This window comes from Natrix helvetica, assembly GCF_964273705.1.
Source record: "Natrix helvetica genome assembly, chromosome: 10".
NCBI classification, from domain to species: domain Eukaryota; kingdom Metazoa; phylum Chordata; class Lepidosauria; order Squamata; family Natricidae; genus Natrix; species Natrix helvetica.
Window position 1 is genome coordinate 23,025,688 of NC_138561.1, and position 13,554 is coordinate 23,039,241.

At 49.3% G+C, this 13,554-nt stretch overlaps 3 protein-coding genes across 6 annotated transcripts; 1 reads left to right on the forward strand and 2 right to left on the reverse strand.

Moving 5' to 3' along the window:
- Nucleotides 1–120: 120 nt before the first annotated feature.
- Nucleotides 121–2,194, reverse strand: LOC309397284 (conserved oligomeric Golgi complex subunit 8-like). Its single transcript, XM_081963157.1, has 2 exons — nucleotides 1,710–2,194; nucleotides 121–1,620 (listed from the first exon to the last, which is right to left on the reverse strand). Exons 1-2 carry the CDS (start codon nucleotides 2,063–2,065, stop codon nucleotides 1,428–1,430), a joined length of 549 nt encoding a protein of 182 aa, XP_081819283.1. The 5' UTR covers nucleotides 2,066–2,194; the 3' UTR covers nucleotides 121–1,427.
- On the forward strand, nucleotides 2,107–12,271 carry LOC309397283 (60S ribosome subunit biogenesis protein NIP7 homolog). Of its 2 annotated transcripts, none has more exons than XM_081963155.1 (6): nucleotides 2,107–2,351; nucleotides 2,435–2,521; nucleotides 2,776–2,914; nucleotides 3,195–3,335; nucleotides 3,413–3,497; nucleotides 5,031–5,588. In XM_081963155.1, exons 1-6 carry the CDS (start codon nucleotides 2,209–2,211, stop codon nucleotides 5,150–5,152), a joined length of 717 nt encoding a protein of 238 aa, XP_081819281.1. In that variant the 5' UTR covers nucleotides 2,107–2,208; the 3' UTR covers nucleotides 5,153–5,588. The 2 variants fall into 2 exon arrangements, with proteins under 2 accessions (XP_081819281.1, XP_081819282.1); XM_081963156.1 differs by lacking the exon at nucleotides 5,031–5,588 and adding an exon at nucleotides 11,998–12,271 and having other exon boundaries at nucleotides 2,110–2,351.
- On the reverse strand, nucleotides 5,532–10,237 carry LOC309397277 (telomeric repeat-binding factor 2-like). Of its 3 annotated transcripts, none has more exons than XM_081963145.1 (10): nucleotides 10,031–10,233; nucleotides 9,826–9,909; nucleotides 9,161–9,291; nucleotides 8,577–8,663; nucleotides 8,226–8,372; nucleotides 7,867–7,991; nucleotides 6,736–7,095; nucleotides 6,457–6,539; nucleotides 6,167–6,213; nucleotides 5,532–5,805 (listed from the first exon to the last, which is right to left on the reverse strand). In XM_081963145.1, the coding sequence occupies exons 1-10, from the start codon at nucleotides 10,194–10,196 to the stop codon at nucleotides 5,650–5,652; spliced, it is 1,386 nt and encodes a 461-aa protein (XP_081819271.1). In that variant the 5' UTR covers nucleotides 10,197–10,233; the 3' UTR covers nucleotides 5,532–5,649. The 3 variants fall into 3 exon arrangements, with proteins under 3 accessions (XP_081819271.1, XP_081819270.1, XP_081819272.1); XM_081963144.1 differs by having other exon boundaries at nucleotides 7,867–8,003; nucleotides 10,031–10,232; XM_081963146.1 differs by lacking the exon at nucleotides 6,736–7,095 and having other exon boundaries at nucleotides 10,031–10,237.
- Nucleotides 12,272–13,554: the final 1,283 nt, after the last annotated feature.

Consider the following 13,554-nt stretch of genomic DNA (forward strand, 5'->3'; position numbering starts at 1 on the left):
TCAGGATAGTAAGCAAGTAAAATCATATAAACTGAAAGCTTGCCCATCTTATTCTGATCGAATGCATACAATATACGGCCTTTCTCTTTAAATCACAGAAGACTTAGAAAGACTTCAAGACCAGGTTTAATCTACTTTTATTCCCCTCCTGCCTTTCATTCGCTGGAAATGAGTGGCCAAAGGTTTAGAGAGGCAGGATGTGGCCTGTCAAATTCAGACTTCCGCTTGGGTCCTGCTTCCCAATTCACCCACTCCCCCCTGGCCACACATTCTGCTGCTGTCCCAGCCTGTCCGTGCCAACACTGACAGGACTGACTTCAGGCCCAATTCCCAGTTGACCTCTGGATCCTCTGGGATGTCCAGCACTTTTTTATCCTGGGCTTATCTGGCCAGGGGCTGGATGCCCACTGTTCTGCCAGCTTAGTTTCCCTTGTCTTCTTTTCTATTTTAGGCCAGGATTTGCCAGCAACAGTCCCAGGCCAGGCACGGCAAAGTCTTTGAAGGATCTCCGAGGACCATGGGGCAAGCCCTTATCATATGTCAGTGTTCCCCCATCATTTACACTTCCAGCAGAACCAACTTATTGCTGGGGAGACTCCGTGGTTCTGAACACTCCCACCACCAGAACCATCTTTGTAGTGAGTGCACTTGTGTTCCCCAAAGAAAAGCCAGGGGTTCTCCCAGAGGCCTCTTTCCTTCCCTAGTACTGCCGTGCCTCACTTCAGCTTCACTTGAGGAAAGGGAATTATTTCACCAAACCTCCGTGATGCTATTTTATTGGGTTCTGGTATGTTTTGCCGATGTTCAGTTTCTGTCCACTCCGAACTCCTTTTGCTCTCGTAGCAATTTTCCTTCCAGCCTTTGGTGAAGGTCCTCAGCTGTTGCTTTGCTTCTGGGGGCGCATGCTTGATGTTGGGTCTGGGGGGGCCCGTAGCTTGAGACTGCAGAACTTAGTGGGGCAGACGCTCTGAAAATGGATTCCCAAGACCATACGAGAGGCATTCCCCAGTTCTAATTGTGGAGCCCACACGGCCCTTTGGGCACATTGTAGTAATACTGCCATAGACATGCTCTGGCAATGACAGTCGGCATGAAACGTCTATGCTGAGATGTAGTATGTTTGAGCAACTGCATATACACTGCAGTCACGTAACAAAAGGCACCTGATCCTAAATCACCCCAAATTTCTGAGTATAAAAGTAATCAGTGTTTTCCAAATCAAAAGAAAAGCCATAAAGCCTCAACACTTTTGCTTTGCTTTCTCCCTCCTCTGAGTTGGAGTTCTGCTTCAAGACTAAGGCCATGTCCTCTCCTGCTGAAGAGGAGAAGGAAGCCTTCCACGCAAAGCCCTCAGATCAGGTTCACAGGGAGCACAGCCTGGAAGTCCAAAGCACTTCACTAATGGGCAATCTCGGGAAGCACCTGAATTACGGGTGCTTCTTCTCCAGGCGGCGGACGTGGGAGACGAGCTCCAGCGCCTCCTCGTAGTAGCTGTTCCGGACACAGGTGTCCATCAGCTGCGGGATCTCCAGCACCTCCAGAATCTCCGTGTGCCGGTTCAGCGTCACGTTGTTCATCCGGCGGTTCTGCGCGATCTGCTCCGCGTGGCGCATGAAGCTCCTGCGGGAGAAGGCGGCGAGTCAGCGGGGAGGAGCTGGCCGGCCGGCGGCGCCCCCCCGCCTCCCTCCGGCCGGGACGCGGCGGCTCACCGGCAGGCCTCGGCGAAGGGCGGCAGGCGGTCCAGCAGGCGGCCCAGGCCTTGCTCGATGCCGCCGAAGCCGCGGCGGGTCTCGGCGGTGCACTCGGCCGAGCGGATGAAGGTCTTGTAGTGCGCGAAGGCCAAGGCCCGCGTCTGCACCCCCAGCTGCGCCCGCTCCTCCGCCAGCCGCCCGGGCTCCCGCCGCAGAGCCTCCAGGCCCAGCCCCGAGAGCGCCGCCAGGTAGGTCGGCAGCTCCGCGTCCCCCGCCGGCACCGCTGACGGCGACGCGCGGAACAGCCAGGCCAGCAGGCTCGCCTCCTCCACGTCCGCGGCGCCGCTCGGAGCCGCCGCTTCCGAGGCCGCCATCGCGAAATCTACGTGGACCAGGAAGTGATCGCTATGGCAACCGGGGCGCTGGGCCCTTTCGTCGGCACTTCCGGCTTCCGTTGGGTCCACTCTATCCCGACATCCTCTGACACTCTATAGTCCGTGAAGCGAGCGCGGATTGGATGATCCTGCAGGGAAGCAACTTCCGGCCCTGGGAGCCGCTTCCGGGCCCGGCCAGACTTGCGGACCACGCGGCGCTTGGAGGGGCGATGCGGCCGCTGACGGAGGACGAGACCCGCGTGCTCTTCGAGAAGCTCGCCCGATAGTACGTGCTGGGCGGCCGGGCGGGGAGGGCTCGGCGGGGGTGTGTGTGTGCGCCTCGGCTGACTGCCTCTCTTCCCTCCTCAGCGTCGGCGAGAACATCCAACTGCTGGTGGACCGGCCGGACGGCACCTACTGCTTCCGCCTGCACAAGGACCGCGTCTACTACCTCAGGTCGGCGGGGCCCGGGGAGGTGAGGGGCGCGCTCTCCCTTGCATGTCACCCTCAAACCCGGGTTGGAGGCGAAGCCTTTGTGTGTTTCGTGACCTTCAGCGGCTCCTCCAGGGTAGAAAGGTTGAGGAGCCGATGTCCCTCCAGCCCGGGCCCAAACGAATGGCTGACCCTCCATTTGCCCCAAAGTGTTTGAGATTGCCTCACTGAAGCCTGTTCCTGGCTCCCCGGTGACTCTACTCCGCTTTGTTTTCCAGCGAGAGGCTTCTGAAACTGGCCACCAATATTCCACGGGACAGCCTGGTGTCCCTGGGCACCTGTTTTGGAAAATTCACCAAGACCCAGAAATTCCGGCTCCATATCACTGCCCTGGATTACCTCTCCCCTTATGCCAAGGTAAAGATGGGCCGATGCTCATTTTATTTGTGAAGCATTTCTCTCTGTTGTCATGCTCCAAAAAGAAGAAGGGAGAGGGCCAGAACGTCAACCGACTTGCCTTGGGGCAACGAGTAACATTTTTACTGCAGCAGTCACTCTAAGAGCAGTAAGCCCTGGAAATGAAGCAGCGATAACTGTTTAATTCAGTGTGGGAGCCTTGAAGAGGCCCTTCTGTCATGCAAGGAAGCACTTCTTGAAGCTTTAGAGTTCAGAGGGCTATTCTGTTTCTCTCATGCAGTACAAAGTCTGGGTGAAGCCTGGGGCAGAGCAATCTTTCCTTTATGGAAACCACCTCTTGAAGTCCGGTCTGGGGCGCATCACTGAGAGCACTGCTCAGTACCAAGGAGTGGTGGTGTATTCTATGGCTGATGTTCCTCTGGTGAGTTGTGACTTGGGTTTGGTTGGGTCCTGATACGGAGAAGAGTTGCATCATTCACTTTACCTTGCTTCCTGCAGGGATTTGGGGTGGCAGCCAAAACCACCCAGGAGTGTCGAAAAGTGGATCCCATGGCAATTGTAGTATTTCACCAAGCAGACATAGGTGAGTACATACGGCAGGGCAAGCGGAGCAACATGGGAGAGGGGCGGGGCGAGAGGGACCCCTTGGGAAGCTGTGCAGCTGCCAGAGTGAAAAGGCCCGCCTTCCTTCAAAGGGGCTGGGGCGAGAGTGGGTGGGCACCTGTAGCTCCAGTCCTGGGCCAAGGAAGGGCTGGATTCCTGCAGCCTGTTGAGCACCTCAGGATGTAGGATGGCCAAGTGGCCGCTGGTTCTGGTCCTCAGGTGAGGTGGGGTGGGGAGGGCTCTCAGCTGAAGGAGAGTCAGGGCAGATGGAGCTTCAAGAGTGCCAATGGTGAACTGGTTAAGGATTGTATGATTAAATGGGCTCAGAATTTTGGTGAAGTGGTTATGTTGGAAACGTGGGAAAAAATATGGGTTCAGAATGTTAAATTTACACAGTCACAGAATTTAAGGGAGAACTTTTATAAAATGTTTTACAGATGGTATTTAGATCCTAAAAAATTATCATGCATGTACCCAAATGTTCAACCAAAATGTTGGAGATGCGGGTGTCTAGATGCTACCTTTTTCATGTATGGTGGACCTGCAACAAGGTTAAAGCTTTTTGGATAAAAATATGGTGGGTTATGCAAAATGTATTGAAGAAAAGAATACAATTCACTCCGCAAATGTTTTTATTGGGTATAGCTAAGGATTTTACCAAAGGGGAAACAAAATTGGTCTTGCATATGGTCACAGCAGCTAGTTTGTTGATTGCGCAACATTGGAAAAAAGATTTTTTACCGACAATTGATCAATGGATTTAGAAGGTGGCGGGGTTCGCCAAAATGGAAAAATTTCAGCTTTCTTAAAAGCTCAGAAGCAGGAGGATTGTACACAGGAATGGGTAAAATGGATTGATTATATACAGAATAAATACCAGACTAGGAGTTATTATGAAGAATGTTTAGACTGATAGATGATTCGAGTAAATAATACATGGGCTGCTTGGAATTGTTAGAGTGGTGTATAGTGGAAGCCGGGGGGGGGGGCTTGAGTGGGAGGTGGGGGTGGGTTAGGGTGTAGGGTGGGCTAATATATATGCATAATTAAACTAGAAGATGGGATTAATGAAATATTGTTATTTTAAGAGAAATTTATATTATGATTTATATATGTTCAACTAACTTAGAAGATGGGATCAATGGGCTATTGTTACTTTTAAGAGAAACATATTATGTTTGTTGGGAGGTGAGGGGGTATAATATGTGAATGAGTAATCTATTTTAAGATGGGGGAGGGGGTAAAGTATTTGGTATAATATTTGAATGAGAAAATTTTTTTGGGGGTGGGGGGGCATAGCATCTGTATGAGATTTACATTGTATGGCGGGGGGGGGTGAAAAGGGGGGAAATTTGTTTGTATAAAACTCTTTTAATTAAAAAAAAGTGTGCCAATCCATTGCAAAGGATGGCTCAGAAGCAGAAATGGCCAAGATGGTGTCATGCTTCACTATATAGTTCGTTTTTAACATCTTATCCTTGCCTTTCCTTTCTTCCTTCTCCCTTGGAAATAGAAAAACAACACATCTGTGTGTATGTATGTAAACTTCCCTGGCCTGAAGGACACTTCACTTCCCCAACAGCAATGTTTCCAAGGAATTCTGGCCATATCACGGGAGGAAGAAAATATGGCTGACTTTATGTATCTATTAAAGACAGAATAAACCCCTTTTCCCTGGTGAAGGATCCTCTGCCTATAACCAGATAAAGTCCAGCCAACAAAAGGGGGCTGCCCCATGCCACTCCAGGGACTTCTCCCATCTGGGCCCTCCGGCACCTTGTGGGAACATCAAGCACATTAACCCGGGCTCAGCCTGCCCTCCCACATCACACAAACACCTTTTGCTGGAAGGCCCAGTTTATGTTGGTGCCGTAGATATTGGCATATGTTCTGTTTTGACTTTTATTATCTTGCTTTGGTTATGTTGTGTTACGCAGTTGTTTCTTTTATGATGCTTGATTTGCTGCTGACTGATGTCCTGATTGCTATAAAACAAGCTGCCCTTACTGCAAATTACTCAATACAAATGCTTTATTTTTAATTTACATAACATATTAAACAGCCAACTCAACTCAATATGTACAAGGTATCTTCAATTTAGGCCAACTCAACTCAATATATACAAGGTATCGTCAATTTAGGCCAAGGTTTTTCATGGTCCGCCACCTATCCTTGATCATTACTGCGGTGCGGCCCTTAAAAGGATAGTGTTTAGAAATTTGTTTCCAGTTGCCTTCCCCAAACTTCTTGACGCCTTCTTTAATCCACGAAGACTCTTCCGATGTCCACTACAAAAGAAACAATGGAAACCTCCATGAATAAGCAAGAATGGCAAACCTCATTTGCAGCTTAATTCTGCTAAAAAGAAAATGAAAAGAAAAAAAAAGGTTCCCAGAAAACTATGTGCTCATAATAGTTTTAATTTTATATTGGCTGAAACACAACCTTAGTCTCCATGGAGAGGAGAAGATGAGGGAGGCTGAAAAAGCTTGAAAAGGTAGCACAGCACTCCTTCAGCAGCCATTTCCCACATTCCTGCCCTATCAGTGGCAATAATTATCTAGATTGTCTAATTATTTTTAGAGACAAGAAAGCAATGAGCAATTTGTTTTATTTAAGAAAGTCCTTGTTTGGATTAGGTTACATTACCTTCCTCCGAGTCCCAGTAAAGTCGATGCCAACTGACCCCTCGGATTCTGAAAGGGAAAAAAAGGGGGTGGAGGATGGGAAAAGCACTCACAGAGGTCGGCAGGCATAAGTATTGCCTGGGAATTTTTTTTTCCTTTCTACCAAACGCAGCCACAGTGCTTCTACCTTCCTGGCTCACGCTTCATATGGTTTTTGCCAGGAAAACATGACATTGCACCAGAAACGCAAGTGGAGAGGATAAAAATTCCCTTCAGGCTTACGGGCAGAGTTTAGAGCAATGATGCACTCACTAGGATCCATGAACATCTCCTCCTCATCGCTCCAGGATTCTTTCTCTTCTTGTAGTAGGGGAGGAGCCGCTTGCTTGGCCTCACTAAAGCAGAAAAGAAAGCCCCATTAGGGGTGAGGCCCTCCTGCCCCCTCCAGGGCCCTGACAGCATCAGATACTTTCAGCCACAGAGATGCACATCAGCAAACATTCAAGAACGGGCACTCAGTGCCGATACTTCCAAGACTGCAGCTCTGCCACCTCTCCTAACAGAGGCCCAAAGGGAGTCGTCATCCCATACCTGGAACCTTGGCACACCGTACTTAAGGGGATCTCTTTCCACTTGGATGGCTGGACTTGCAAAGTCACACGTGACTTTGCAATCAACTTCCTGGATTGCCTGCGTTTTTTCTCTTTCCACAGCACTATGTCGGTTATAGAGTGATGGCTTTGAATTTTCTCTGTGCCGAGGACAGTGATGTCTCCCGTCTTCTTGCGCTTGGCTCTGGGGGAGCCGGAAGGCAAGAGTGGCCTAGAATAAGTCCAATCAGTCTTGTCCAATAGCAAGAATGCCTCCTCGGGGTCTGGGGCATCAGAAAGACTCTTGAAGGCTTCTCTCAGCACAGAAAGCACGTAGAAAGCCGGCTTCAGGGTGGAGGCCCTAAAAAACACAGCAACCTCAGAAGCATATTTGGAAGCTCTGCCAATTTCTATCTAGCTCATGGGCAAGGAGGCCTCCCTAGATGAGGCCACTACTATGCCTCCTTCACCAAGGGAAAATTAAAGTGCCCAAGAAAGAGAGCAAAGACAATGATCCAATCAAGGAAACATCTACTTGTGGAGTCACACAATCCTCCCTAGGAAAAACTGCTTGTCAGCCAGAGTAACTCCCTAAGTGCCATTTCATGCAGCCTGGAAGACCTACCAGCTACCAACTACCCAAAGCATCACAGTAACCCAAACCAGACCACAATCACATCCATCCCCCTCCCCCGTTGCATCTCCTGGTATGTTGCACTGCAACATATCTTCATCTCCCAACCAATGGATGGGAGCCCCAAACACAGGCAGGGCAAAGATTAAAAGGTAAAGGAATCTGTGTGGATTTTACTCTGCTGGTCCTTGCCTACAGAGGAAAGTCCAATGCAGTTTAGATCCTGCTATTAAGGAAACTGCCTTTTACATGCGACATAATTCTCTCCTCTGTTGCAGGAGACAAGGCGCAGCTGTTCAATTGTAAAGATTTGATGCATTGCTTTAAAGTTCTAATATGGTTTAAATCACACACACACACCAAAGACCTCCCCAATTTAAATGTTTGCTTATATTTAGAGAGTTCCCTGAACAAATATGGTTGCTCTGACGTCCCTTTGCCTAATATTCGTAGTCCGCAGCCCTCGCTACACGGACTCTCATGCCAGGGAGGACTTACTGAGTGGAGTCCTTGGAAGCCGCAGAGACGGGGGCCATGGTACCAGGCTCTGCTGTCCCTGTCGTTTTCTCCTTGCCAGCTGCTCCTGCTGGGCTCTTCTTGGACTCCAGATGTTCATCGCAATGCTTTTTTGCCATCTTAAATAAAAAGCACGAGTCACCAAGGGGGTCTTAATATGGTACAGAATCCAGACACAGACTGTAGTTGCTTTTCCCACACAAAACTATTACTGAAGAAACCTGAACTCCTATCATCTTCATATAACTTTACAATTATTACTGTTCCTAAATTCTTATCCCTGGGTATTGAAGTAATAATCAAATCATTAAAGCCAAAGATGACCCCAAACCAACACTCACCACTAAGAGAAATGGCTCAGAATCATCCAAGTAAGGTTCAAAGAAGAGAAGAATCCGCTGCTGGAAAGCTTTGTAGGAGAACTGACGGATGGCTGGATGAGAACCATTTTTCTCTTGGATGACATGACGCAAAATATTCTTTATTTGCTAGCAAAGGAAAAGCAGCAGAGATTCACATCTTTGCAAAGGCCTAGAAGGGAGAACTGACTGCCAATCCACAATGCTCTAATAGCCACGAATAGCAGTCAAATGCTTGCTCTCTTCTACCGCTTGGGAGAAGACAGAGATCCCAGAAAGCCACTGGCTTTGTGAGGAAAGGATGTGTCACTGGGACATATCCAAAATGTTTACCTCGCGGTTTTGGTCCTGTGACATCTGTTCCCTTAAGATTTTGCTGGCATGTTCAAATTCATTGTGCCTAATACAGGTGATAACAGCCTGAAGCAGAAAAATAAAAATACAAGCACACCTTTTGCAGCTTTCTAAACAAAGTGTTTTCTGAAAAGGTTTTATATGCCCCCCCCCAGCTCAACCCTTTCTCCAATTCCAAAGTCCATAATGGAAACCAAATGGAGGCTGGGCCCATGGCAGCTCCCCTGCTTCCATTTTAGGAGCCTTGCCCTCCACATCCAAGGGCTGCTCTTTTGTGTTTTCACTACTTGCCCTTCAACACGTGAGAGCATCTGGCCTTCCTATTCTTTCCTCAAAGTACATGAGTGTTGTGGCTATTACATCTCTATACAAAGCAAGTCAGGGACATTTGTCAATATAGTTAACAGTCAGTTTTGAATTGGAAAAAAGAGAAAAGGGAAAAGTTGGTCTTTCAGTGGGGTACTATATTCCTTCAAAAACAAATCTCCCAGTATGGTCCCCTCCTTTTGCTTAAAAAGAGTGACCACTGAAATTAATGTGGACAGGAGATGAGTGACCCTTACAGCCTCCTTTATTCTTCTCTTTAATTCCTCTGTTATTTCCACGCTGATGAGGCAGTCCTCTCCAAGCCTCTCGAGAAGGCCAAGCACGTCTTCAAGAGGAGTCAGCTTAGTTTCTGAATCAATGCCCCAATCTAGAGGGAGGGAGGGAAAGAGAGAGAGAAAGGCTTGTTACTTTTAAACTAGGATATCTTGGTGCAGATTCATATACCCAGCCATTTGCAAGGATAAATGGAATGTACATTTTAGAAGTACAGCTGCAATCTTCAATTACTTTATGAATAATCCCGTAATCAAAGGAATTGCAGGTACACATCCACAAGGGATGTCCTCACTATTTACTATGCCACTCCTCTGCTGAGCTACTACACCCTCTGTTCCTCCACTATTACGGTACTTCTCTTTGTGACTCCTATTTTTGGAGAACAATCGCAGTAAGTTGGCTTGCCCCTCAGCAAACTCCCACACCGCCTCTGCTGAGCCTTGGGGGGGGGGGGAGCGGAGGCTGGGCTGGCTGGCGAGAGGGATTGAAGGGCCCGGCACCGGCACCCCGGGCGGCGGCCCTCCCGCCGGCAGCGCGTCCCTCAGGGAAACCCCGGTTGCGGCGCTTTGGCCTTAGACTGAGATCGGAGCGGCCTCGGGGACGGGCGAATAGAGGCCCCGCTCACCTTCTTGCAGCCTGGACAGGATCTGGATGATGCGCAGCTGGATCTGGATCGGCTCCTCTAGGGCTACTGGCCGCGCCAGGATGGCTGGGGAAGAAGCAGAGGCGGTCAAGCACCCGCAGGAAGGGCCGGAGCCCGCTCGGACGTCTGCGCGGGAGCGCCCGGCTCCCCCGGCGGCCGGCCTTCCCTCCCCCCGCGACGGGCGTACTCGCGAGGACGTCGCGCAGCTCCCGAAAGTCCTGGTTGTTCCCGGCCCGGAAGGCCCGGAAGGCCTGGTGGGCGTAGAAGAGGACGGCGCAGCGGTTCGCCTCCGCCTCCAGCTCCAACCGCAGCGCCGCCTCCGTCGCCGCCGCCGCCTCCTCCTCCGCCGCCATTCTCACCGCAGGGCGCCGGGAAGCCGGAAGTGAGCCTTCTTCCGCGCGCCTCCCTCTCTAGGAACGCATCTCCCAGAGTGCTTCGCGGCGTGCTCTGGGGCGCAAGCGCAGTGAGCGCCTGAGCCGAGCGCAGAGTCCCCCGAGGGCGCCCGCTTTCCCCTGCCGAGAGAGCCGCGGAGGGCGGGGGACGCTCCCTGAGGACAGGCTGCCTGAGACTCGCTCCGGCCTGGGACCAGCGTTGCTATGCTGTTGGAGATGTGGGCAGAAGGACAAGAACCAAAAGCGACAGGAAGGTTAAAATGTTTCTTCAAAGTGGCAACTAGTTGGGCTCAGGGGAAAGCTGGTCTCCTGCTGGTTGACCACATGGGATGCCATGCCAGGGACCTTTCAACCGTGTAACCAAAGATAGCAGTGCCCCTGCCAGGACTGCCATTTAGTATTTATGCCTTCCTCTTTATCACATTTGAGAGCAGAATAAACGCAGGGCAAGAGCTTAGGACGCCCTAGGTCAATGGGCAAGGCTTAGGGGACTCACAGGGAGAGGAAGCAATCATCTCCAACTGGATGTGCCACAGGAATCATCAAGAGGGTGGAAGCATATTGGTGGTGCTCCCTCTTCTAAAAGGAGGTACTGGGCATAACTCCCAACGTGAAGTGCTCAGGTTTCCCTAACCAACCTCTGGTGAGCTAGATGGCCTGTGTGCTCTGACGCTTATCTGTGGCCCACATCGCACAGAACTGCCTGCAGCAGGGATCCCTTCTTCCTGGGCCATTGGGGGTGGGGGGAGGCTGTTTCACACAGACATAACTGAGTAGAAGCAGATCCCAGAGGAGGAGGAGGACAGCCCTGGTTTTTGTTCTCTGTACTGGACAGTCACTTGGGCTGAAGAGCCATCCTCTGCAGAGCTACAGCCCTGGCCACAGCATGGGGAGCGTTCGTGGTACACTAATAAAAGCATTTGCTGTTCTTCCTAGAAGATCTGCCTACATGCAGCCATCAGCAAAACATCTTTTCAGAGCAAGAGACTCACATGTTTCCCCTTCCCTCAGGGGATGTTCTGCGGATGGAGCACAAGTCATGTCCATGTCATAAAACTAGTTTCACAAACCTGTTCCAGTGCCCAAGGTGAACCAGTTGTATTTGTGAGGGATTTCGCCATTTTAGAATGGAAATTGAATGCTGCCAACACTTTTTAATTACCTGTAATGCTAAATCATTTGGGGGGGAGCTAATTGAAGGTTTCCCCTTTGGCAGTAGATTCTTTTGCAGTTAAGGACTGCACAGAGGGAGGGGCAGCTTCCTTTCATGTTATATAGTCTTATACATATTACAGGGTAATATTGATAGCATCAGGATAGTAAGCAAGTAAAATCATATAAACTGAAAGCTTGCCCATCTTATTCTGATCGAATGCATACAATATACGGCCTTTCTCTTTAAATCACAGAAGACTTAGAAAGACTTCAAGACCAGGTTTAATCTACTTTTATTCCCCTCCTGCCTTTCACTTGCTGGAAATGAGTGGCCAAAGGTTTAGAGAGGCAGGATGTGGCCTGTCAAATTCAGACTTCCGCTTGGGTCCTGCTTCCCAATTCACCCACTCCCCCCTGGCCACACATTCTGCTGCTGTCCCAGCCTGTCCGTGCCAACACTGACAGGACTGACTTCAGGCCCAATTCCCAGTTGACCTCTGGATCCTCTGGGATGTCCAGCACTTTTTTATCCTGGGCTTATCTGGCCAGGGGCTGGATGCCCACTGTTCTGCCAGCTTAGTTTCCCTTGTCTTCTTTTCTATTTTAGGCCAGGATTTGCCAGCAACAGTCCCAGGCCAGGCACGGCAAAGTCTTTGAAGGATCTCCGAGGACTTCAGACCGCCTTCCTAAACCTCCACCTCTCATGCTGTGACCTTTTGTGACCTCTTCGATGTAGGTCAGATGCTGCAGATTCTCCATAAAATAATACAGTCCAATAATTGGTAGATAATTGAAAATCACATTTGCATTTTTAAACTGTATTAAAACTTCAAGATATTAAACTGAAGCAGGACAACCATGGGGCAAGCCCCTATCACATGTCAGTGTTCCCCCATCATTTACACTTTCAGCAGAACCAACTTATTGCTGGGTAGACTCCGTGGTTCTGCACACTCCCACCACCAGAACCATCTTTGTACCCAGTGGCTATTCAAGGAAAGGAAGTGGGAGTTAATTCCTTCAGCGTCTCCTGGGTATTATGGAAACTCCCTCCTTAGGAGGAGGAGGAAATGCCAGGAAACTGTTCAGAGGAGGGCAAGCGGAAAATTAAGGGAAAGTGAGCAAAGGCACTTTCATGCCATTTAGGAAAAAGGATAACATTTAAAAAGAGGAAGTTATTTTTCACCTTTCACCCTACAAGTACCAGATGCTGAGTTTACATTGTGGGGATTATCACAGGCAGCTCAACTCTGGTCAAAGTTAATATTTCCACTAAATGTATGTAGCTTGTGAGTAATTTTTAACTGGGTGATAAATTGTTTATGACAGTTTTAATAGTACTGTAGAACTTGCATTTTAAAGGGAAGAATGTAGAAAAAGATATTGCATGATTTTATGATCACAGTGACAAATTGTTTCCCTATTTGAGAAAAATGTTCTCCATGTTACAATATGAAGACTTCACTGCCATTGATGCAGCCTCCCTTCCTATTTCCCTCCCTTCTCTGGACCCGAGTTGCCATTCATGCAAGGTCCTCCTCAAAACAGATGAGGGGATACATCACATCAAAAGATAATTCAGGTGAGAATAGCGTATGTCTGTTAAAGTGTGCAGGGAGTTTTTATTAAAGTTCTATCTATCCTACCCGAGTAGGGACAACTGTGCATGGATGGTTGTGTGCCTCCTGTTGAGTTGGCTGTCCAGAGGAAGCTAACTGGATGGTCAGCAACACCAAGACCACCTCAGCATACATGACTGAGCCCCTCAGAAGTGGATTGTTCTGAGGACACAACAGTGCAAGGTGTTCTGACCCCACTAGGGAGCACTGGTTCCAAGCTCTTTGCTGTGTGTGTGAGTGTGAATACATGTAAGAGAAAGAGAGATTAAGTATGTGTGTAAAGACATGTAGATAAATAGACAAAAAATGGAATTGTCTGAACTTGCTTCCCAGCTTCAACCTTTCCTGTTGGTCCTGGGCAAGCAATGCCTAAAAACATGGCTTGTTCTCCCAAGAACCAAAAGCCTGTGCCCATTCTGTTCATCAGCCTCCGAGGATCTCTTGGCATGCCTTGAAAGAGAAGAGAGGAGATGGGGAGAGTCACCAGGCTGACATTTCCTCATCCACAGCCCCCCATGGTGTCGTTAGTGGGAAAGTCTCTGGTT